The 26649-nt window shown below is 38.9% G+C and overlaps 1 protein-coding gene across 1 annotated transcript; it reads left to right on the plus strand.

Moving 5' to 3' along the window:
- Positions 1-1922: 1922 nt before the first annotated feature.
- Positions 1923-26255, plus strand: si:ch73-127m5.1 (neurotrypsin). The gene is made up of 14 exons (XM_017482726.3): positions 1923-2323; positions 5483-5525; positions 12061-12303; positions 13688-13826; positions 14042-14220; positions 14979-15126; positions 15655-15833; positions 17401-17542; positions 19169-19380; positions 20138-20279; positions 20468-20749; positions 20860-20982; positions 22547-22827; positions 23719-26255. The coding sequence occupies exons 1-14, from the start codon at positions 2252-2254 to the stop codon at positions 24051-24053; spliced, it is 2520 nt and encodes an 839-aa protein (XP_017338215.1). The 5' UTR covers positions 1923-2251; the 3' UTR covers positions 24054-26255.
- The last annotated feature ends 394 nt before the right edge of the window (positions 26256-26649 follow it).

Raw genomic sequence — 26649 nt, forward strand, 5'->3', positions numbered from 1 at the left:
GGTGCTCCTGGGATCATATGCATAACTCTTCTTTGTCCAAACATGACCTGCTGAATTATTGCCAAAGGATTTGATTGTGATGCAGTTCATTGCTTATTGTTATTGTGTATATCTTTTGTTCCTGCTGCTTTTAGGTTGTGCTGCAACTCTTTTGAGTGTCTGCTGGCTCTTACCTCTCACCGTACCTGGCACACCTGACAGGGTGACTATTAGTTGTGGTTCCATAAACTACATATTATCAAACAAACTGTCCCTTATAACCTGAGTAATCATGATTGCTACTTGTGTAAAATCTTCCCAAGCAATGTCAATGTCTAATGACACCAGTTTCATAGGTGTCCTAATTCCTTTTCCCTGTTTTGTTCCTTTAATTTTTTTTTTTTAAACATATCTTTGTTTATGCCTATGAATATTTGTAAATTTGAAGTGGATATATGTACTGGTAGTATATTGAATAGCAAAAATATGAATATCTATTTCCTACATCATTTCTTAAAGCTAGAATTAATATGCACTACCTTCAACAGTTCTACAAGACATCCTTTGGGTTATTAGCTCACTAAAAGGAACCTTTACAGAAACCCAAAGGGGCTTTGGAATAAAGCAACAACTGCAGAATCCTTAAAGCTTGTAGATGTAGTATGTAGTGTGTATCACCTTTAGACCTAATAGGCTCTGTTTTTATTACTGTGAATGGAAAGATACAAGGTAAACACATGTGGGTAGATATGTTGAATGCTTTAAATGTAAAACTCTACTGACCGTTTTCTTTCTACATTATGCCACAAATATGTTGCTCAGAGGGCTATAATAAATTACACAACTCTATGTAAATTGGTCGATTTTGTTGCATACACACAATATGACTGAAATGCAGTGGTGTATCAAAAGCAGGACAAGAGCACATTAATTATTACCTACACTTAGTGCCCATTTTAATAGGAACATCTGAACCCCTGCTCATTCATGCTATTTTCCCAATCATTTGGCAGCACCACAATGCATAGCGTCATGCATATACCGATAAAGAGCTTCAGTTAATGTTCACATCAAACATCAGAATGAGGGTAAATGTGAGATTAACCGTGGCATGGTTTATGGTGCCACATGGTCGGTTTGAGTGTTTCAGAAACTGCTGATCTCTTGGGATCATTTACACACACACCAGTCTGACAGAAAGGCTACTGTAACTCAAATAATTACTCTTCATGACTCTGGTAAGGAAAATATATCTCACACTGCAGAACACATCAAATTGTGAGGTGGACAGACTACAACAGATTCCACTGCTGTCTGACAATAGCAGGAATCTGAGGCTACAGTGGGCGCATGCTCACCGACAACTGGATATAAAAAAAAAACGTCTCCTGTTTTTCTCCCCCAAAATTAATCTGTCCAGTTTAGGTGAACCTACACCCACTGTAAGGCTAAAAGATTACTGTTTTTAACTGACATTTGGAGTCCAATGTGATTTCATTTAATTCAGTTGACCTTAGTTACTAGGCCTCTGTGTAAACTGTATTCTGTAGGAGTAAAAGACCTATCAGAGGTGTGATTTGGGATTAGACTTTTATTTAGAGTTAAAAGTGAGGAAAAATACAATTCTATCAATCATATAGCTCAGCCTTGTTGGTTTATTAATCGTGTTCATTGCCTAACAGTGACACTGGTATACCAATAGCACTGAAACTGACTGCAAATACTGAACAATCTTTATACATTTCTGGGCTGTTTTAGTCGTGATCATGGAGATGTTATCGTATTTTTAAAAACATTAATTTATTTATGTATTTATTTATCTAATTAAAAACGAAAGCACGAGGGAGGCAGCCTCACCCAGATTTTTTTCTGGCTGCTACGGGTGGTCACGCACACAGCGCGCTGTGCGTAATCTGGACATTCTGAGCGGTGTGTGTGTGTGTGTGTGTGTGTGTACATTACGCGTGACACTACACATCAGCGATCAGCCATCAGGCATTAACCTGCTGCAGGAGGGGGGTGAGAAGGAGCACAGAGGGTGTGTGTGTGTGTGTGTGTGTGTGTGTGTGGATGAGAAAGGAGGGATCCAGGAGCCCCTCTCTCCCCTCTGGAAAATTAACGGCTCTAAGCCGCGCCCACGAGCCGAGCCTCTCAGAACGTTAGACGCAGAAGCTTGATCAGATCCACGCTGGCTCGGAGGTAAACCGAGCTTTCACTGCAGAAGTGTGCTAGAGAGCTGGACCATGCCTGCGCTTGGCGGTCAGAGATAGGGATGGAGTCGCGCCCGTGGGGGACCGTCGCCCTGATCAGCGCCTGCTGCTGCTGGCTGGCCGCGCTGGCTGAGGTAAGACTACACCTACAGCATCTCCTGCTCCGTAGGATGAACAGAAAACGGCATTTACACAACCTATAATTCAGACACTGACCGCTTTTTCATCTCTCTTGACGCATTGTGGCTGCACTTGGAACGAAAAGTGGATCTTTCATTCATCACACTGCAGCTTGTTACTGTATCATGCTCTCATTGTTCAATAAAGCACCGGAATGGATTCAGGCGTCGCCGCCACCCCCTAGAACAGGAACAAGCGCTTTGGAGATAGGAAAAGTCGATTATATTACTCGGGGTTGTTTAGACAGCATGTGTACCAGCATCAGTGTTCCCTACATATTATTACTGGTCATCAGAATTACGTTGGCTAAATGACTATAGAGTGCAGAGATTTAGTTGTCCTGTATTGTCCTATATTTAATGCATGTCCTCATGCAAAAATATCATGTAATAGCCTGAGGTTTGACTGCTTAAATACATTAGTTTTTGTTTCAATCTCAATTAGTGTAATAGGAATTTTTTTATATGACACTGCAGGCTATGAAACCCTTGCAAAGATGACCCACATTCATATGGAGGCTAATGTTTTTAATGGGTGTGCTCAGGTATATTATGCTGCTATTGACAGAAAGACAGACAGAAGAGACAAAATAGACTGTATAAGCTACTATACTGGATTTTAATCACAAGAATTCTAGGACATGCGTATATTTGTTACCTAATTGATTGTAGGTAGAGGCTAAAATGTACAGGAAATGTCCATAATCGCAAATACATTTCTGCATATGCACTACATATCACCGAGGTAAAATCTCAATCAACAAATGAAATCTCTGTATAATATGTAGTTCACTTCAGTTCCTAGACAACAAGGCATCTGTATCCAAACATCTGTTGTGGCGAAGAGATATTAATAAGTAATATACCTTCTGTGTAGTATTTTCTCAACATTGTGGTGATTCTACACTACTAACAAATGAATCTGGGGACCCCAGAGATGTTGCAATTCAGAGGATAGTCTTAATTATACATCTTCACTATCTATCACTGTTAGTATTAAGAGTTTTGTCATTTATTTGATCAGAACAGAAAGCAATAATACTACAGCAGTGACATGTTTCATTTCATTTTAAAGGCTTTGTGCTTTCTGCCATTTTCAGAATTTTCATTCTTAATTTTCTAACGTTTTCTCATTGGTCTATTGTTTATATTCTTTGATTATATACTAAATATATCTATATAAGTATAACACTAAAGGATGCTGTAGAAGGTAAACTCTTACCACACCGCATGCTTTGGGTGACAATAAAATCAGAGTTACTGTGGTGTAAATTGCCACATCAGGAGCAGCCTGAGACCCTGTTTTAATAAGAAGGTTTCGCCTTAGCTGTGTTTCCTTTGCTGTCAGTATGTACCACAGCTGGCATCGCCTGGTCTCAGCTGCTGCTTGAGTGGAAGATTGACAGATGCAATTATGGATTTAACTGACCGCAGTGTGTTGATATGAGCGCAAATATCACAGCTCATAACTGAGTCTTGTATCTGTATGTAACACAATTAGCTTGGTGGTACCTTGCTCAGTCCCTAGAGTACTTCAGCACTTGTAATTTAATCAAGTCATTCTCGTGTTTTGCTCTACAGACATGCAACCTAATGTGAAACTGCATGTTGGGTAAATTACTACGGAGTGGAGAGAATAAATACATTAAATTATGAAGAAGCCTTTGATTCTCTTTATATTAATGCAGTTGCTTGTAAAAAAAAAAACAACAGAATATCTAATGGTCTGTAGTGGACCTCTTAAATGTAGTGTATGTCTATGCCTTTGCTTCAGTTATAAACAAGGCCTCAGATAAGCCACATTATTGTCCAGCAAAAAATTAGACATCGAAGAGCAACCTTGTAAAGTGCCGCTCAAGGAAATTTCAAGAAATAATTTACGAACACCATGTCTTTGACCAAGGTCAGATTGGAGACCATGACTGAAACTAAGCCTTTAATTGCTTTTGTATTAGCTTTCTTATGATCCACTGCCATTCAAATTCAGTGAGAATATCCTGAACAGATATTACAACCCGTGATAACTTCTTTGTTCCATCTGTAACACAAAAAATTATTGAGTTGTCTGGCACAAATTTTTCAGATAAAAGTATTTTTTTTTTAAATCCACAAAAGAAATATATCACAAATAACAAAACTCAGGAAAGAAAGTCATAAGAACTATGTATATGTGCCATCATTCCTTCAATTTCCTGCTTGAAATATCATGCTGGTTTTGTAGAAGTCATGTAGCCAGCATATGAGCTCAGTGTCACTGTTGAAGGAAACTAATGAAGCTTATTCTGCTAATCCTAAAGTATGAGGTCAGGGCTGTGTGGATGTCTAGAACTTGACAGCTAAGCTCTTCAGCTACTTCTATGGTGAGATTTCAAATCTCATGTGTAATTTGAGCCTACATCATTATTATATTTTGGGGGTATTTTACCTTGAATATCACATAAATTATGTGTATGCTGAAACTTTTTAGAGCACTCGGTCAATTTTAGTTATGGACAAATGAGTCAGTGTCACACATTTGTTATCTAATTCATCACGGGTGTAAAGAGGGTTACTGAAAATTGAATGTGATGGTTAAATTTGATGATGGATTTCAGACACAAAACTGATTGTGTACTGTGCTACAAACTACAGTCTACCGTGAAACACTTCTAAACTCCAGAGACAGGAACAGGATAGCGAAACATATATTTGACACAGTCATCATATAGGCAGCTCAGTATGTCATAAGTAGGTTTATTTAACTTAAGGAAAATACAATGAGATTAGGCACAGAAATTATTCTGGCTGTTATATGACAATTACAGCACAGTACAAGAAAAAGCAGATATAAAATGCTTAAATATTTAAATATTTAAACAACATTAAATATTTAGCAGATATCATCTATTATCCTGTCTGTAGTTCTGCCATAAAGCCTCTCATGGCTGCTGCTGCTGAGCTGTGTGAGAGAGCGTGGGTAGAGACAGAACGCACTGCTGTTTAAATGTGTGTCACGTTTAAGAAGATACCGTAAAACTCTGTTTTTCTTGAAAAACAAGCACCAGCTCAGGCTGAACATCTCTTCATAATTCTGTCAGCTTCTGCATCTGAACATTTTGCACATCCTATTTGCAGGTGATGGGTGATGATAGCTACCTGAATGCAGTTCAGAATACAGGTAAGTGTTATGACACTTGACAATTTTACAAAGCATTGAAAATGGATAATAGAACTACATGATGCACATAAGAATTGGGGATAAAATATCAAATAAGGCTGTGCATAATTCATTAATTAACTGTCCCCAGGGCTTTTAAATATGGCACATTCTTGCTATGATTCGGCTTGCTAGTAATAAGACGTCTGGCAGGTTGATGAAGGCAGCTGCCCCGTGATGGTTTCTGATCTCATACTGATTCTTATCAGGCTTTTTCCTCTTTTGTTCTCTTGTACACCACAACAGCATTAAATTACCCAGCATCAATCCCATAATGGTAATGACTCAGTGCTTTGAGGCAACTGCATCAGGACTGATAAACAGCACAGACAGGCTCAGCCAATCAGAGGGCTGCATTGGGTCTTTAGTAGATAGGACTCCGATTGAGCTATTTGTGCTTTGACAGTCATCTCTTTTCCAATAAAAAGATACTTTCAATAGCTTTTGGTGAGAGCTCAAGCATCAGATGTAAGTGGGCCCGTGTTAGGTAGTATTTTTTTTTCTTTGTAATCGCATTTGCATGGCCAGAGTGTCATAGTGGAAGTTATTTCTTTAGTCTCAGAGGTGTGTGCAGGGCTGTACACTCCTGTACACTCAAACTCCTGTACACTAACTAAGGAATTCTGTATCTTACTTATTCACACAAAATAGAAACAATTTAGTAATTTAATCCATCATGACTATGATCATGTTGAAACAGATACTGACGATGAATGAATGCAGTGAATGCAACATGCAGAACCTCCCAAGCACCCAATATTCTCCAATGTTAGCCAACATGGCCTTTCTTTGTCCCACAAGCTTAATATCTGACCCCCTGCTCCAACGACTGGACCTGTGGGATCCCAGTTCCAGAGACCTCTAGTTTTAGTGACACAACCTTTTATGCCCATTTACACTGGGACATTTTTCACTGCGTGAAAAACGGTCTGTTTAACGCCCCAACAGCTGTAAATGAGAGTGTTCACACCCATGTGTAAAACGTGGCATCAAAGCGTAAAATTTTATTGCTAATAAATCCTGCCAACAAACATAAACAAGGTATCCTTTGAAATATATATATATATATATATATATATAAAGACATATAAGTGTATTTATTACGGACGTGATCCATTTAATTCTTTCAGTGTTGTTTTCTACACTAAATAGCATTGTTTGTTTGTTTGTCTCTTCCCTGCATATATGTAAATGATAATCTGCTGATTGATAGTCCATTGTATTTATTTTGCACCTGGCATATATATGTAAGTATACAAGTATTCTTGACCTCTTATTCAAATAACTAAATGTCCCATTATTGCATCGCTGTATTATCATATTGACCATAAAAAAGGACTATTCATATCCAACACTTCATCAATGTGCAGGAACATTAATATTTTTGGGCACAACAATAGTTGCCTTATACCCACCCCCGCAAAAAAAAAAAAAAAAAAAAAAAAAAAAAAAAAAGATGGATTTAGTTTAAATAAGTATTTGTTGCATTGGCCAAATCACCAAATACCTTACATTTCACAAAAGTGCATACGTGCTTTAGTTAGTTCTCACAAAGTGTGTGAAAGGCTTAAAGAAGTAAATACTGGCTCTCTTCTTCTTCTCAGTGATAAACGGGTGTCAGAAACATAAAGTTGTACAGCACCATATTGTGTATCGGAGTATTTCTCTACTGTCAGGGAATGAATCTGCACTTTCATTCAGCGCATCGCCCGCGTTTAATGCCGCCGCGGTCACACTAGGCTTTAGCACTCCATTGACTTCCATTCAAACACATCCTAAAACGGCAGACCGGAAATGCAAGCTCATGCGTAGAATTTTTGTACTACGCCGCTACGAACTCTGACCTGCATAATCGTATCGCGCGAAGACGTGTGACTGATAGAGTGTGACGTCACTGTGTGACCTTTTTAGTAAAAAAAAAATAAATCTAGCTATCCTGTACTTTACAACACAGCTTTGAAACATTATAAAAAAGTTTTAAAAAAAATTTTAAAAAAGAGTCTGCCTGGTTTGTAGTGTCGTTGAAAACAGGAACAGATGATATAACGCGTGGGTATGAACACAAAAAAATGTGACAAAAAACTGACCATTTTCACGCTTCGAAAAACATCCCGGTGTGAATGCTGCATATGCTGCATAGTTTTACATATAAAATGACATTGAGGCTTTGCAAAAAAGGAACACAGAAAATTAAATGTACCTGTCTCAATTATAGCTTGCACACCCAGTTGTCATGTGTGCAGATGTGTACATGAACTGTATCAAGAACTTATTGTGGAGGGGAAAATGGATTATTGGGGGGAAAGGGGATAAGAATTCCCAGTGCACAGCACTGAAAAGTAATGTGTCCCAGGACTCTGTACGGATGCTTTGTGTGAATTATATGATTTCTGCTGCTATTCGTTCTGCTCATGCTCACCCAGTAGCGCAGGAGAGGAGCATGAATAATCACCCACGGAGCACCAATCAAGAGCTCTTGCTTCTGCTTCCTTCTTTCCTTCCCCCCAGTGTAAATGTGCAATGCATTTTATACGTCACCATCCTTTCGACAAAAATGCATAAATAGACAACTGAAATAATGTCACTTTGATATTTTTTCCCCATTGAACTGATTCTGTTCTAATTGAATTTTTATTGTGTGGAAACTAAATAGGCTTTTGAGCTCAGATTGGATTGCATGTCTCTGACTATTTTAATATTTGACCAGAAAGAAAAGCAGGAAGGCTGCCTTAAATGCTACAGTCCCCTCCCCCTTGATGTTTCTTTGGCAGCCTTGGCTTCTGACAGCTTTGATATTCTGTCCCAGACCCCATATCCAATCTATGTGCATATTTCTGTTTACTCTGGTAAAAAAGTAATATCAAGTGAATAAGAATGTCACCACAGTAATGATAGGGATTAATGAACAGTGTGCAGGTCTGAGATATGAGTGATCTTGTGTGTTCAAATCTTTTGTGTTCAAGCGCTTGGTAGAAACTGATAGTGCATGGGCAAATTAAACAGACGAGTATAGAATTTTACAACATAATTATAGTTTGCTACAAAATTAGTATTTCATTTGTATTTATTACATTTTGGCTGCAAATACATTAATCAGTATTGTAAAATTTCTCATTTCAGTACTGATATCACAAAATCCAGCAGAATGAAAAAGAAAACATGGTCCAGCCATTCACTGTGACAGTTCCAGGTTCACCAGATGGCTTTAATATATTTCAAGGCATATCATAATCACACTGTGTAGGAATATGCTGTTTATGTTATGTTGGCCTTTACCTAAATAGTAGACAGTTCTTAGTATTAGAAAAATAAAGAATTTTCAACACTATAGATTCCACCTCATATACATGTCATCTATTAGTTTTATTATATAGATTATAGCATCACACTGACATGTAGCCGAGAAGAAATATGTTCTTTTAATTTTTATTTTTTATGATGGTTAACTGGGTTACAAATAAAGTAACAGTTGCAATCAAAATAATTCAACCCCCATTGCAAATCAGGTTTATTGTCAAAATGTACAGACTTTCAGCTGTTTGATATGATCAAATCAACCAAAAGCGATTGAAATAGTTCATCACAACGAATGCTTCAAGTGATTTCCCCAAATTCAACTGAAAGTTTTATCCTATTTTCTTCTTAATTTATTTTTATCTTCTCTAGTTCATGTTATGGTCATATATGTGTTAAGATGATGTGTTCTTGATAAGTTCTAAGCAGATTTGACAAACTATTTAAATCCATTTGCAATGAAAGTTGAACTTCCTGGGTCTGTGAGAAGACAGATTTTTTGTTTTGTTTTCTTACAGCCACTTTATCTGCAGGTTTATTGCAACCCCCCTCCACACATCTTTATGTACTCAATTAAGTTGAAATACACAATGAATGATTTCCCTTGGGGTGACGCTGAAGTTAGCACAACTCATTTTGAAAGAGCTCTTAGTCATTCTGCCTTAATATCTCTAAATCAGCTATGCCTTAATTGCAGTTGGTCCATTTTTAAGCTTGAATGGGGGACCATTCATCTCCTCTCTATTACACACAAACTCTCTCTCTCTCTCTCTCTCTCTCTCTCTCTCTCTCTCTCTCTCTCTCTCTCTCTCTTACATACATCACCCACCTCTTTGTGATGCATCCAGCCTGGCTCAGGATGTGACAAAGCATCGGCTGACTTGTCACTCCAACCTGTGATTAACAAAGTGTTTCTGTGTCAGTGATGAATTTTGGGAGATAACGCTGGAGCACCCTTAATATCTACAGTATACTGAAGTAGCAAGATGTATGAATGAAGAATTTGCTGAGTCATGGTGTTCTGGATTTGACTATTGAACGAATCATACGATTAGCGGGAGATTAACGAGTCCAGCAGATTGAATTCTCTCCAACCTTGACTGTATTTTCTTTCTCTCCTTCAAACGATGATACAATTTATGAAAGATGCCAAAAACCTCAGAACCTTCTATGGCATTTCTGAGACTTATGCTGACACCACACCGGTCGACCTTGATTCCAGACAGAAGGAAATGCTGCAAGAGCAAATACTTGAGTTTCAGAGACTTTTGAGTCCTGCAGTCTGGTGATATACATGAGATTTAAGAAATAATAAGCTGTCAGCATGCATTTTGTTATGCTAAAATTATTTATTACTGCAACACTGTGCTTCAATATCATACATTAAACATATCCACCATCAAATCATTTTACTCGCTCGTAAGCTGCTAGCTGCTCTTTGACGTCTATCTAATTAAATCCTCTTATCACTTTGAACCTGAGACACATGAGAGATGATTCTTAGTGATGTTTGACTTCAACTGGCCTAAAATGCCCTCAAATGACATCGCTATTGTGGTTGTGGTAACATATAACTTGAATTCACAATCTTGTGTATTTGACTTTAAGTATAATTATTTTCTTCTTGTCAAATCACCATTAGGTGGCTAGTTTGATGCAGTGATAGACTTTGATAATGATATGCTAGGAAAATGAATTTTCAGCCTACATGTGGAGAAATACAGGGGTTTTGACTGTTGAAGGATCAGAACAGATTGTTGGAGGAAAGAAGCTCTGCAGTGACTGAAATTTCACAGCCCATATGGTACAAGGAAGTGTCTTCAGGAGGGGTTTCCATTCCACACAGCATGTGAATGTTCACTCCCTGTTATTTTTACCATGTGTGCTGTAGTGTATAGATCATATATTGAAACAGTCAGACATACAAACACACAGTGGTCAGGTAATACAATTCAGTTAAATAACCTCAAAGTCATATATTCTCAGTGAGTCCATTTACCTAAAGTTCCTCATTTTAAATGAACTAACCTGATTCTTCATTGCCCAGTGACCTACTTAACAGGAAAAACATTCCATGTGCCTGTTAAGGTTAGTCGGAACACTCTTCCACCATCTTGATGATTTGAAAATGGGCCCATTTCTGGAACATTCTGCACCAGATCCTTCTGTAATCCTGCTCTTCTTTGCTGTGAGCAGGGCAGGAGAACGGCCCAGTTGTTGCCGGCCCACTCTCTTGTCCTCTCTTCCCTCTCCAAGTTTGGGGCTGAAAAATCAGAATGCAGAATGGGTTTTGAGAAGACATGAGAGCCAAGGCAAGTGTTCATGGGAGATAAACACAGCAGTGCTGTAGTGCATGCATCTCTTCCAATATGCTGTTGGCCATGAAACCTGCTAGACTTGGACTTGTGCAACTTTACACAAAAAGCCTCTCTTCCTCTTCTTATTGCTGAGATTATTCCCGACTTAAAGGATGGTGAATAAGAACTAGGCTCATATATTAATTAACTTGCGTAATTAATATGCAAGGTGTCCAAAAACTCTGGAACCAATAAGAGTAAAACTATATATAGTTAATTGTGTATTTATTATTTACAACATATGCTCTATATATGCTCTATGCGTTTTCAGCTGCTGTACCATGTTTTTGCAGATTTTGCTCAATAAATTTATATTGACATATTTTGTCAACATATTCCCATAGGCTTTTCAGACACCCTGCATCCTATATCACATATTTATTCATTCATTCATCTTCAGTAACCACTTTATCTTGGTCAGGGTCATGGTGCATCTGGATCCTGTCCTGTAGGCGCAAGGAGGGAATATATCTGAGATACCAATTCATTGCAGGTCACTAATACACACAAATATTTGCACCTAGGGGCAATTTAGAGTAGCCAGTTCACATACATGCATGTTTTTGGAAAGTGGGAAAAAACTCAGAATCCAGGGGAAACACATGTGAATACAGGGAGAACATGAGAAGTTCTGGACAGACAGTAACCTGAGCTCAAGATCGTGACATTGATGCTACCCGCTGCACCACCATGCAGCTGCGTCTCATATAAACACAACCTTTAAATTTCATATTTGCCTTAAGGTTAAAGGATTCCAGAAATATCTTGTATGTGTCTCTTTAGTTAGTTCACATGCAAGAATTACAGTATACAACCAACCTCTGGTTTTCTCCTTTATTTTGCAGTCCCTCTCTCCTGTTCGGAAGGTTTTACGGAGTTGGGCTACTACAATGGCACAGTATCTCAGACGGATTCAGGGTCACCATGCCTGAAGTGGACCGAGTTTCCTGATTATGTGCAGCAGTACCCTGGCCGTGGCCTGGGAGAGCACAATTACTGCAGAAACCCTGACCGTGAATCCAACCCCTGGTGCTTTTTCAGACAGAGCTCCGGTGCCATTGGCTGGGCTTACTGTGACTGCCACCAGGGTAAGATAGACTGTCCTACTCCATCACCATCACCATTCTATCATAATGATACAGTGATGTTCATTTCCATATGCCCTTCATCTACCAACACTTCCCAGAAATATCACTACTCCCTAACATAGAAATAGAAACAGTAAAACATAGGCACTGTACAAACATAAATTACAATATTAAACAAAAATAAAGCAAATATCTCTCCATTGAAAGCAAAAATCTCTCCATTGACAATAAATTATATTAATTAAAATTATAAGTAAGCCGCATCCAGGGTGTTTTTGTTGTTGCTTTTTTCAGTTCAATCATATTTTTCCTTTTCAAAACCTGTCTGTGTGCATGGTGTGTATGCAACTTTCCCCACAAAGATTTAACCTCTTACATATATTGTTAAACATCCATGAGTAATACAGTTTATGTATATATTATTATAATATATTTTGAATGTTTACATTTCATTGTTTAAGAACAAGTTCAACTAACATTTATTGTTTATTGCTCTCTAGCAGTTTACCTGCAGCCAACAATACAGTGTCTCACAGTCTAACTACCACAGTAATAAAATGACTGAAATGAAACCTGCAGACCTGTGATATTGAATTTCCCTACTTGCAATTTACCATTAAAAAACATAACAATTAACAATTTAATCGTCCAGAACCGATAGCCCAATAAAGCATTTCCACCGTTGCAGGTTTGACACAGTGGGGAACTGCTTACCAGTTGTAGATGGCAGATTTTAGATGACAATACAGAGTAAACAATAAAAAACATACCAGTACATTTTTTATATAATCCTTTTACAAATCAGTTGTCTAACATCACATGGCTGACATTTTCTGTTGATCTGCTCCTGCACAAAGTGTTTGAACATGTCTGAGTTCTGACGAGCTCAGGAGAGAACATACCATTATAATCATTTAATCATTTCCACAATCATCATTTCCATTAAGATTATTTGCAAAGTGTTAGATTTCACATTTCACATTTCACTGTAGGCTTATATTGCACTAGCCTACCTCCAGTACATATTTCACCTTATCAACTAAAATATTAAATAAGTCTACATCTGCTCTTCACAAGAACTTATCAGAATAGAAAGGCTTCATAATGCAAAACAATGCAAACTGAACTGCTGTTGAGAGATGTACTATTTTTGGCAAATAGCAAATCTATGACCTTTTAAGAAGTGCTGTTTAATAAGTTAGTCAAGGGTGCTAATGGAGTGACCGTGTTATAGGACAATTTGCAAAGCAGTGCATGAGTCATTTTTATTTATTGTCAGACACATAAATGTTTGAATACTCTCTCTCACGCTCCCTCTCACTCACTCAATCTCTCTCTCTCTCTCTCTCTCTCTCTCTCTCTCTCTCTCTCTATGTATGTTTAGGTGCAGTCAGGCTGGTTGGGGGCTCCTCTTCTAAGAGCGGTCGTCTCGAGGTGTACTTGAATGGCCAGTGGGGATCTGTGTGTGACACTCACTGGACTGACCGAGATGCCAGTGTGGTCTGCAGGCAGCTTGGTCTGGGGTATGATGGCCAAATGAATATAATCTGTGATTAGTTTTACTATCAGTGTTTATGTGATGGTATTGTTGATATTTCAGATTCTCTTTGCATTTCTTCACTGCCTTTCCCTTGCTGTCAATATACATGGGAAGTATGAATAAATGCATATGTATTTAGTGTATATTTTTGATATCCCTTTGCAAAGACATGTATGCATCATGTCCTTATACCTTCAGTGAGATTGGCACTGCGCTTCAGCACTCCTACTTTGGTCCTGGTTCTGGCCTCTTCCACTACACACGCCTTGGCTGCCGTGGCAACGAAAGCTCTCTCCTGGAGTGCCGGAGCAGGAAGTTTGTAACCAACGACTGTAACCATGGCAATGAAGCCGGGGTGTTGTGTGCCCCACCTGAAGGTCAGGAGATTTTCAGTGAGATTCTTGATGCTGTGACCTTTTGAGTGACAGGCACAAAGCAGCCTCCTACACACAAATACTTACAAGAAGAGCTTTGTTTTGAGTGAGTGCAAAAAGTGTGTGCATCTGGGTAGAAGGAGGGAGAAACATGGAATGAAGGACAAGAAGTAGGTGGAGGAGAGCATTAATAAGAATCTGCCATTGTCTTTCATGCGGTTTAGGTTTCCTTCAAATAAGACGGTGTACTTTGTGCTTAAATAACATCATTAAAGGATGTATTTGAGTTGTTTTAGTTATACTGTAGTGAAATAATAGAGATGTTATAGGAAAAATAAAGGGATGATATGAAAAGAGAATGAGACACAAGAAATACTAGATGTACTAAGAGTGTTAGATAGATAGATAGACAGACAGACAGACAGATGACAGACAGACAGACAGATGACAGACAGACAGACAGACAGATGATAGACAATGTAATTATTGCCAAGCACTGGCTTATGAATACCTGGCTACCTGCAGTGAGGATATAGAGACAGATATACTTGATTATCACCTCCTGTGCTTGTTAGTGAAACATGCTTGTTAGGCACAGAAGTGAAAATAAGACCTTATCACTGATTTAACAGACAGGCCATTAAAATTACCTGTAAGCTTTTATGTCTTGACCATTTTCAGAAATCAGACTATAAATGCTTGAATCTTTAATCACCATGTTATTGAGCGCTGATGTTAGCACATTTTACTTTTTAAATCAGGTACTGGCCCCCCTCTCAGACTGGTGGGAGGGGAGGAGGACTTTGAGGGGAGGGTGGAGATTTATCACAATGGCCTCTGGGGAACCATATGTGACGACCAGTGGGACGACATGGATGCTGAGGTTGTTTGCAGACAGCTTGGACTCGGGTGAGTTCAGGTGCTCACATTAGATGCAGTACATTACCCATTATGTTTTGGGTCCTGTGAGAACAACAAGAGTCTGTGGACCTTTAACTGCTTTTTTGGAAAGAGTCTTAAAAATCCTCCAATGAAGCTCTGCTTATGACCTTCACAACACTCAGAACTCAGAATTTTTCCCTGCAAGTGCTCCCTTTTTTCAGTGTGTGTGTGTGTGTGTGTGTGTGTGTGTGTGTGTGTGTGTGTGTGTGTGTGTGCGTGAAAATACTAAGAAAGTACCATGCGACTGAATAATTGATATCATGCTGTGGTATTTTTAACGTTATAGAGCCTTGGCTTTGTTGTAGTAGTAGTAAGAATACAGTGCTTTTAGATGGCACAGAGACAAATTAGAACTCTAAATTTTGTTAGTTGATGGCACCTTAAACAGCATATTGTTTAGAATGTATGCTTTATACCTAATACCAATTTTGTTTTAATATTAAGAATGTTAACCCTCGATAACATCTATTTATATTTATGTGTGGGGTTTCTCAGGGGCATTCCGAAGGCCTGGTCATGGGCTCATTTTGGACAGGGCAGAGGACCGATCCAGCTGGATGCTGTGCAGTGCACAGGGAATGAGCTCTCACTGGATGAGTGCCCTCACAGTGGCTGGGAACAACACAACTGTGACCACATGGAGGATGCTGGAGTGTCCTGCAACCCTTATACCGGTTAGAATGTACACACGCACAAACACACACACACACACATACACACTGGCACAGAAACACACGTTCTCTTATTCATTGTTTAACTCAGCTACACTGTCTTTTACAGTTATGTATATTGAATATAATAGTTGTTATTAGGTTCATGTGTTGACTTTGTAGGTATACAGTTACTGAGTGAAGCTCATCTGTTGCTATGCAAACTTTGTCAACCACTCTTTATCTCTAATGTGTTCACGTTCATACATTTTTAATTATAATTTTTTTTGTGAAGGAAATTCACAAAACCTGACAAATCTTTTATTTGGAGTCTATAAAATCAGTAAACATTAAATAAATATGCAATATAAAAAGACAATAAATAATTAAATTTTCAATAATAAGATCATTTAGACCACAATAATGTTCCTTTAACAATGACAAGCACAGCTTCAAATGTTTTGCCATTTATGAGTATTTTAAATTTATTAAAAGGTCAACTCAAATTAACATGATTTCAATTCAGAATGGAGCGCTGCAAGAAAATGTCTGCATACCCATACCTGTATATAGTTCAAAGACAAAAAAAGCTTTTCCAAACAGCTAGAAAACTAAAAATACAAGGTTCTTAAAATGTGCCACAGAGATTCATTTGTTCTTTTATTGTGCCATTTTATATTTCTTTGGCGTTCTGAATGACAATTTTGCGTTTGAAAACTTTGTTTCTCCCTAAATATGTATTTTCTGGTTTAATAAATAAATAAATAAATAAATAAAAAAAACTTCAGGGATGTGCTCATAGGATTATATAACACCTTCGTATGCCATTTCTGACAACGGATATAACCTACCAGACCATTCGTAAAGGCTTATTCCAAAAGGTGTAAAATTGTTCAAGCAGAAATATTGTATGTACTTTACTAAAGGGCCAGATGAAATATACATAGCTCTCTTTAGATGGCACGGGCATAGCAATTGTATAAGCAGAAATAAACATTGCTCAGTTGATCAAAACCTTCACTATGGAACAGTATTATACTGTACAGATACTGTAGAGCTTCTTTTGAATGTTTACTCACTTAGCAAGCTTTGCCACATCATTGACAAACCAGAACTAGACTGAGCTACCAAGTTAGTGATCATTATGTTTTGATGTAAATTAACCCATAAAAGTGTCATGAAAATGTATGTCAACAAGAATCTTGACCTAGGTGTTATGCCAAATTGACATAAAACGTTTTTTTTTCTTTTTCTTTTAATGCCTAGTGGAATAGACTTTTAGAAATGAAGTGCTTTTGTAGATGTCATGTAGCTCTAACTACACCTTGAAGTAAAATGTTACCCTTTTTCATGTAAAGAGCTTTGAAGACAGAGTGGAATGGTATAATGACTGCTGGTAAAAGTGTCATTTATGCATATTATTACTTCTTTTTTTTTGCAAAATGAACAGCCTTTGGACAAAAAAAGGCATGTGACAGTGAATAAATATTGAAGATTGTAGGTTTTTATTTGCTTAGGCACAATGCATATGTAGTACTCTAGAGAACAGCAGTGGAGGTGGAACCGTCTGCTGGATTGGTGTGTGTTACAGATGGAGTGGTGAGACTGGTAGATGGAGACAACCCGTGGGAGGGCCGTCTGGAGGTGTATCACTCTGGAGACTGGGGCACAGTCTGTGATGACAACTGGACTGAGCATCATGCACAGGTGGTGTGCAGACAGCTGGGATTCAGGTACTACTTTTGAATGCTTGCATTATTACTATGGATGGTCTGAGCAATAATCTGTTACAGACACACTTATTACATTCTGTCACAGCCCTTCATTCAAGTGTACTACAAATTGGAGAGTGGTGCAATTCGAGAAACGTGTTAAGTATACTTACAGTAAAATCTATTACCATAAATTCAAGTCTTTTTAATAGTGGATCCATATTAAATCATTTATTGGGTTTAGGTTTTAATCCAGTATACACTATGCTCAGAGTTTAGTTATATCTGGGATTATCAGGTGATAAAATAATTCAGTTCTTAAATGTCTCAGTGGGGTTCAGCCTATCCTTATGAAATCTTCAGTTCAGGAGTTATAACACGGAAAATGATTCTCAAAAAGTTTTAAAAGATGCCTTGTGTGTGTTGGAAAAAGCACCCTCACCCTTCTAGATTAGTAGCCTCTGTGTGGCTTTGAGATGCTTTTTGTATGTTCACGTGAGCTTATAATGTACTTTCAAGTATAATTACATGAATACTCATATGGCTATTGTACTAAAACAAACTAAAAACATGTAAATTTACATATGTGGTTTAACTTAGTCAAAAGCAAGTATTACACCAGCACATGGATGATATATAAAGTTACATACTATTGCCCTTTGTTGCTAAAGTATTCTGTATTTTCATTAGTACACCAGGTGAATCTACAAAATCTAAGAAAAATTAGTTAGTTAGTTACAGTCACATTTATATAGTGCTTTTCTAGACACTCAAAGTGTTTTAAATAAAATGGGGGGTCTCCTCAACCACCACTAGTGTGTAGCATCCACCTAGATGATGCGACGGCAGCCATAGTGCACCAGAACACCCACCACACACCAGCTATTAGTGGAGAGGAGAGAGTGATGTAGCCAGTTCAGAAATGGGGATTATTAGGGGGCCATGATAGAGAAAGGCCAATGGGGGAATTTTGCCAGGACACTGGGGTATACCCCTACTCTGTTTACTATAAGTGTCCTGGGATTTTTAATGACCACAGAGAGTCAGGACCTTGGTTTAACGTCTCATCCGAAAGACAGTGCTGTTTTTACAGTATAGTGTCCCCATCGCTATACTGGGGTATTAGGCCCCACATAGACCACCGGGAGCACGCCCCCTACTGGCCTCCTTATACCACTTCCAGCAACAACCTTAGTTTTCCCCAGGAGGTCTCCCATCCAGGTACTGGCCAGACTCAGCCCTGCTTAGCACCAGTGGGAAACCAGGCGAGAACTGCAGGGAGATATGGCTCTGGCAAATAATTTTTTAAATTATTCAAATTATTTTAATAGAATGAATTCTCACTATAGAAAGAAAACATTTTGAGATATTAGCAAGATTGCTGTCAAATAAATTATGCTTTCATTGTTAATAATTAATGAAAGCCAGTAGGGGACAGTAAGCATTAGGAAAATGAGCAAACACTAACTGTTCCTCATTGATTTTTTTTTAGCTAAAGTGTTTATTTGACACAGAGAGTGCAATGAATCCTGGTTAATATATTTAACACTTTTGTTAATATAATAGTGTTATATAATAGTTTTCAGTAGTGTAAAAGCTAAGTGTATGTGTGTGTGTGTGTGTGTGTGTGTGTGTGTGTGTGTGCAGGGGAAGTGCAGAGGTGGCTCCTGCTGGGGCGTTTGGTGAGGGAACAGGCATGATCCTGATGGATGATGTGCAGTGTGAGGGAACTGAGTCCTCACTGTTGGAGTGCAAACACAGTGTGTGGGGTCGACATGACTGCTCTCACAGCGAGGACGTTGGCATACGGTGTCATAGAGCAGAGACTAACGACGTTCCACTTGCCCCAGAAACAACAGGTCGGTTACTGACAATAAATCAGTCATACAGTCTGTAAGCCAAGCATTCATTTCATTTGTGTGTGTGTGTGTGTGTGTGTGTGTGCGCGCGCGTGTGTGTGTGTGTGTGTGTGTGTGGAAGGGGGTGGGAGAAAAGGTTTGGCTGATAGATATCAGTATTTGCACCTTTCTGTCCACCATTAAAATTCAGTATGGATCTAAATGTCACTTGTTGACTGCAGCCCAAAGGGCAGAATAAATACATTCCTGTATCACACGTTCTGCTGTCAGTAAAGATTTCTATTTGAATTTCAATAAAGCAATTTGTAGTCCTTCAGGATCACAGCCTTCTGGCTGACATTTCACTGTCACAACATTGTCATTTGTAGTTTTTACAATCATTCAACCCGACTCCTTCATCAGATCTTTGGGACATTTGTTTTTTCCCCATCATTAAGATTTCAGCTAAGCATCCCCACTTTAATCTATTTTCATCAGATTTACTGTTGTACAGCAATCGGCATAAATTTTAGTTGCAAAATATGTGTGAAAATGCAGGCTGCATCCAGAAGGAAACTGCCTGGAGGCACTCTCAGAATTTCTTAATTCAAATCTTTTTTTCCCCCTAGTTCATGATTGCACTTTGTTTTGCTCTGCATCTCACTTCATATCCCACGAAGTCTTATGGGGGGACTGTGCTCACAAGGAGAAAATAAACTGATTGATATAAGAGCCATTTTCCTCAGTGCAACTCCTGATTGGGTTATGGTACTCTCAGGTCCTCTGGTGCGGCTGGCAGGTGGGGACGGCAGGAAGGAGGGCAGAGTGGAGATATTCTTGAATGGAGAGTGGGGCAGTGTCTGTGATCACGGATGGAATGATGTCAATGCTGCTGTCGTCTGTAGACAGCTTGAGTTCACGTAAGGATCAGCTTTTCGTTGATAAGATTATCACGAGTGCATATGAAAGTAGTATAAAAACTGCTTATGTTGATTGGAGACATATTTGGCTGTTTTGGATGTCTACAGTGTGCTGTTTCAGGCCTGGAATTGTCAATACATATAACTTTATTCCTGAATTCAGCCTGTCTTGCTTTCTCCTGTTGCAGTGGAGTGTCTAAGGCTCGGCAAATGGGCTACTTTGGCTCTGGGAAAGGCCAGATCCATTTGGCCAACGTGAGGTGCACAGGCAAAGAGTCTTTCCTGGGAGAATGTCCTGCTAAACGGCCAGACAACCATGTGTGTAAGCATGGCCAGGATGCAGGTGTGGTGTGTGGATATGTTCCAGAGCCAGAGGCAGACATCGCTATAGTGGGGACCCATACCTGCGGCATGAGGGGAGGGGCTGAAAGACGCAGCAAGAGGATTGTTGGCGGGAAGAAGTCTCTCAAGTGATTGATCATATTTGCATTGTTTTTGTTGCTGGCTTCATTTTTCATTTTGGTTTCAATGCTGCTTATTTTATTAACCCATCTTTGTTGTTTTGTCGGTATGCTGTCAGGGGAGACTGGCCATGGCAGGCATCACTGTGGCTCAGATCTCAGTCAAGAGGATCGCAGCCCTTGTGTGGAGCCACTCTCATCAACTCCTGCTGGATTCTCACTGCAGCGCACTGTTTCAAACGGTGAGAGTGACACCTGCTGGACACAAGCTGTGCTAGCTTAAGTCTCAGCTATCCTGCATATGACACAAAGTGTGTAGAAGTTGTGTAGAAACGAGAACAGATTTAAATATACTTTGTACAGTATGCACAAATCTGTATCCAATTCATAAAACTGCCTTAAAACAAAACGAGCTATGACTTGAGCACAGTTGATGAATCAGCCATGTGGATGCAACCCACTACCCACTACCGTTCATTTTTTTAGCGGCCCAGTCCTGGAATTGGCCAAAGAGGTGGAAGAAGAGGAGGCAGGACACACACACACACACACACACACACACACACACACACACACACACACACACACACACACACACATAATAACACACACTCTCTCTCTGCACACACTTTCGCTTCTATTCTGTTCCATAGTCTATACTTTTGTTCTCTGTTGTCTTGTTTAAATGCAGATACTGACAAGTTTGTGTCGTTAACATGTTGTGAAAATTAAGTAAGACAGCTGTTGGGAAAATGTTTGTTTTTTGGTGTGTGTGTGTGTGTGTGTGTGTGTGTGTGTGTGTGTGTGTGTGTGTGTGTGTGTGTGTGTGTGTGTGCGTGTGTCCTGCCTCCTCTTCTTCCCCCTCTTTGGACACCTCCAGGACTGTGTGTCTGTGTGTCTGTGTGTGTGTGTGTGTGTGTGTGTGTGAGAGAGAGAGAGAGAGACAGAGACACAGACAGACAGACAGACAGACAGACAGAGATTTTGTGTTGAAAATGACAGGTTCTGTGTTATACCCATCACAGGATTGGGATATGTTGCTTCATCTTGAACCCAGGGTTTATATCATAGAAACAGAACAGACAGACTTTTAAGGAGAGATGTTACTTTCGGATCTCCATGTAGTCCCAGATTCAGGATTTCCCCTTCATTTTAATCAGATACAAAGTAACTAGTAACATTCTACTTGAATCATCTCGTGGCATACTTTATTACTCTTACTCAAGTAATTATTATCATTATTACTTATATTGTTACTTGAGTAATTAAATTACTTGTACATGTTTTTTTTTCACTTCTCTACCCACCTCTGTGCAGTTTACCCTCATATACATCTAATTTACATGAAACAAATTCTAATTTATGATGATGTTTCAATCATGTTTCAATAATGAACCAATAAACAGGAACTCTATTAAATACTACTAAATTTACTTCACTGGAATTATTTATGACATGCAAATGCCAGATGTCATACTAGATTACTGATGAAAGTACTTTACTTACTCTATAACCCTATACGTGGATTTAAATTGTTTAAATTGTTCAAAGCACTTCAAGAGATTCATTTTACTCTGTGTAAAGTAAATGGTTAGTGTAAATGTAAATTGTCTCTACAAACCACATTTGACAACCAAAACTGGATTGTAAATAAAGTTAAGTGTAAATGAGGTTAAGATTCCCCCTCTCTCTCTCTCTCTGTCTCTCTCTCTCTCTCTCTCTCTCTCTCTCTCTCTCTCTCTCTCTCTCTCTCTCTCTCTCCCTCTCTCTCTCTCTCTCTGTCTCTCCATTTCTTTTCTTTCCCAGGTTTGGCTCCGATGCGTCTCGGTATGTGGTGAAGCTGGGTGACTATCACACCGAGGAGCAGGATGACTTTGAGCGTGTGCTCACTCTGGATCATGTGGAAGTGCACAAGAAGTACAGCAGTGAGAGCTGGGAGCATGATGTTGCTCTGATTCGGCTTAAGGGAGCTGAGGGGAAGTGTGTGTCCTTCAACCCTCACACTAATGCAGCTTGTCTGCCTGCACCTGGCAGCAAGTGGGGCAAGAGACCTGCTTCATGTGTTATCACTGGCTGGGGCATGTCAGGTGAGATATGCTTCACACTGCTTTCGGCATACAGTATTAAAGAATCAGTTTGTCATTTTTTTAAAAACTCCTGGCTGGGTGTGAGACAAATTGCATTTGAAAACAATGTAAGTCTTTCCTTTCCTCTTTTTTAAAAACTGTTTATGCCTTGTTATTTTTCTCTTAAGGAAAATGGGACAGATATGCTGGGCCCCAATCTTTTTACATTTACATTTATGCCATTTTGGCAGATCCCCTTATACAGAGCGACTTATATTTATCTCATTTATACAACTGAGCAGTTGAGGGTTAAGGGCCTTGCTCAAGGGCCCAGCAGTAGCACCTTGATCACTTAACGAATACGAGATAACATGGCATATGTCTGATTTACTAATCATGACAATTACAAATGGATCTAATTTGTTTCGTATCCTTGAGCAAGACCATTAACCCTCAACGGCTCAATTGTAAGTTGCTTTGGATAAAAGCATCAGCCAAATGAACGTAAACGTAAAAATGTAATGTAAAGATACATTGCAAAGCAATATTGTACGTCAGTTTTTCAGCATGGTGGTGTAGCAGGTAGTATTGCCACCATATAACTCCAGGGTTTGATCCTGAGCTTGAGTTACTGTCTGTGCGGAGTCTTGCATATTCTCCTTTCGCCATTCCTGTGGGTTTCCTCCCATCTCCTAAAACATGCTGGAATGGCTATGCTAAATTGAAGGACTGGTGTCTCTTTCAGGGTGTATTTTTCCTTGTGCCTGGTGTTCCAAGAATAGGTTTAAGATAAATGAATAAATAAGTTTTTTCTATGGCATCTTTAAAATTATATGATTGTTTTAGGACTAGAAACACTTTTCACCATTGCAAAGTCCAAATTTAACAGTATTTCTTCTCTTTCTCTCTCAGACACTAATCGCCCTCATACCCTGCTACAGGCCTGGGTTCCTCTCCTCCCCTCATGGCAGTGTAGGAAGCGATATGGTGAGCGCTTCACCAGTCATAGCATGCTCTGTGCTGGTAGCATGACCCCTGACCCACATCAACATGCTGACAGTTGTCAGGGGGACAGCGGTGGTCCTCTGGTGTGTCAGGGTGAGTCGGGCCGCTGGGTGCTCACAGGTGTCATCTCCTGGGGTCAGGGCTGCGGTGACCCGTCCTACCCAGGCGTGTATGCACGGGTCAGCCGCTATCTCCCCTGGATCGAGCAGGTGACACACAGCAGGGCTCCTCTCCAACACTGAACTACGACCTGACAAAGATCACCAGACTCTAGACATGGGAAAGAAGAGCCAGACAGCGTTGAGCACCATGTATCGCTCAATACTGCACTCTGCAATATCCCTGGATCCTATTCTGTTCTATCCTGTCTTATCTCTTCTTGCCTGGCATTGACCCTTAGCATTTAGAGATCTTGGTCCTTAACATTTAGTCTTTAGGTTTAACACTCTGGAAATCCAAGGTCATATTGAGTGATGTGATGTGAAATTTGAGGGATAGGTGTTCTTTATTTCTATGTTGTTGTGCCGGCCGGAGGCTGCAGTGCATGTTAATGTGTATATTATATTCAAAAGCCATTCAGTGCAGCCACCAATTCCTCTGCATGATAGATAATGCGCCACAGCTCACTGTGAGCTGGTTTATTTCTTTCTGTGGATATGTCTGTCCTGTACTGACAAAAGCAAATCTCTTTCTTAACCCTTTGGCTGATGATTACTGTTAACCCATTCGAAGATGTAAATTTATAGCTTATGATTATTCATTCATTCTTTAATAATCATTAAGATTACAATCAGTGTTCTGACATTCTTTTGTTTACTTGACTGACCATTAAATCTGTAGGTTGTTTTTATAAACAATGACATTAGATAAAGCCATTATGCCATCTTAAGTGGTTCAGAAACAAGCATTATACATCCACTAGGATCAAATAATGTTAATGAAGTGAAAACAACATATAATCTGGGATTGACACATTGTATTTCATTCCTAAAAGCTCCCAGAAACAACTCAGTATAAAATACATGTAATGTATTACTTTCTTAGACAGTAGAAAGTGTGTTTTAACTTTAATAGGGAATAGCCATACTTTATTTATGTGGTATTTATGCTTTTGTTTGTGATAGAATGATGACATTCCAAATGGCACTTCACCTGTTAGGGCAGAAAATGTAGTTTGTTTGTTTATTTTGTCACACAATTTCCCAGTTTCAGTATTGCCTTCAACTTGTAAGTGTTCATGTGCTAATTGTAAAGAAATTGGGGAAATGTTCATTTTTTGGTTTGGGTAGAATCTCTTAACTTTGTCACATGCCATGATATTACTGTTTATCTGTATAGAGTGTGCATTATTCATCCAGTGGGTGGCAATATTGTGTTTTCTACAGGATTGGATTTCAGCTACATGGTAGGTCATGTAATGTCTTAGTCTTATAGAGTGTCCTTTGCTTTTAAGATTAGAAAAAATATCTGTGAATACAAAATCAAAAATTAAGGCACAAGATTTTGCTAAAAGTTGTTGCAGTGACATGGCACTTTTTTGCATTTACATAAATTAGGGGGGGAAACATGAATACGAAGGGCTTTGTAAAATATTACTACTTATAATTGGCTCCATATTTACTGTAAATAAGGAGTGACATTGTCTTAGATACACAAGCATTTCTTTGATTGGTAATTAATGTTTGGTGAATTTGACAAAGATCTCTGTAAATATTTCCATTAGGACAAATGTCAGACAGCAGGTATAATATTTCTTACAAATGATTAAATGTGAAGTCAGTGTTGTGTTACACTTTTCCTCTTGTACATCCATAAGGATGAGATTTGCCCATGGGCACATTTGAAACCTATAACATTATATACATAGATATATGTCCTTAAACTGTAATTTAACAACAGATGCTGCATAAACCCATTAACATAAAAATGCTAATCATTAAATCTTCCTTAGTATAACGGTAAGATTATTTAACAGATTGGTCATTACAAATTAGTTCTAACACTCTGCAAAATTAATTATACCTTACCAAAAATTCAAGACTTTTGTCTCTGTAGGCCTGTGCATTGCCGCACCATTTAAACAGACATGTTTAAGATTAGATGTTATGTCTTTAAGTAAGAGAACTGTGTAAATTTGAGTGGTTTCGTGTCCTCAGTTTAATGGTGGTGCCTACTCTAATCAGAATATGCCATGTGTTTGTGATCTGGCCTCCAGGAGCGTGTTGACCAGCACTAGGCCTTAAAAGTGTTATAAAGGACCATTAGCATCGTATCACATGATGGGGAAATGGGGCGACGATGTCAGTTGCATGTCATACAATCATTTGTTTGTATGTGATGAACAAATCATTCAGTCTTCTGTGAAATTTCTGCTAGCTCTGTAAAAAAAAAAAAAAATTCTATTTTATGTGTGACAGGTGCCAAAATAAAATTTCTTCTTGTTGCATTTTTGCAGTGTTTCTTGCTTGGATTAAATTAAAAAGACTGCTTGTAGGTGTATTATAGTAAGAGTTAACAGTGTGACAGCTGTACATGTAAAGAAAATGTATTATTGTTGTTGTTGAATCATTTAAAACTACTTTTGATTTATTTGTATTTGTACCCACGCCTCCATTCGGAGACAAAAAGCCTCCTTTAACTTGGGGGGGGGCTTGAAACAGGGGCCTTAAGGTCCTTTCACACTGAACGCGATTAAGCGACGTGAAAGTTTAACGCGATGACACTTGGACCGAAACAGTAGATCCTTATGGAGCTGGACGCGATCATTCGCAGCACCACAAAGCGACACTTTTTTCCATCCAGTGTTTCAATTTGTTTTCCTGCCGCTCGGCGACAAAA

This window comes from Ictalurus punctatus, chromosome 13 (genome assembly GCF_001660625.3).
Source record: "Ictalurus punctatus breed USDA103 chromosome 13, Coco_2.0, whole genome shotgun sequence".
NCBI lineage: Eukaryota > Metazoa > Chordata > Actinopteri > Siluriformes > Ictaluridae > Ictalurus > Ictalurus punctatus.

What these genes read in the sequence shown, in the direction of transcription:
- si:ch73-127m5.1 (XM_017482726.3), top strand. Translation starts at nt 2,252, where the DNA reads ATGGAGTCGCGCCCGTGGGGGACCGTCGCCCTGATCAGCGCCTGCTGC. An exon ending in GAATGCAGTTCAGAATACAG is followed by an intron (nt 5,526 to 12,060) that starts GTAAGTGTTATG and finishes TTTATTTTGCAG; the next exon opens with TCCCTCTCTCCTGTTCGGAA. An exon ending in GTTGTGTGCCCCACCTGAAG is followed by an intron (nt 14,221 to 14,978) that starts GTCAGGAGATTT and finishes TTTTTAAATCAG; the next exon opens with GTACTGGCCCCCCTCTCAGA.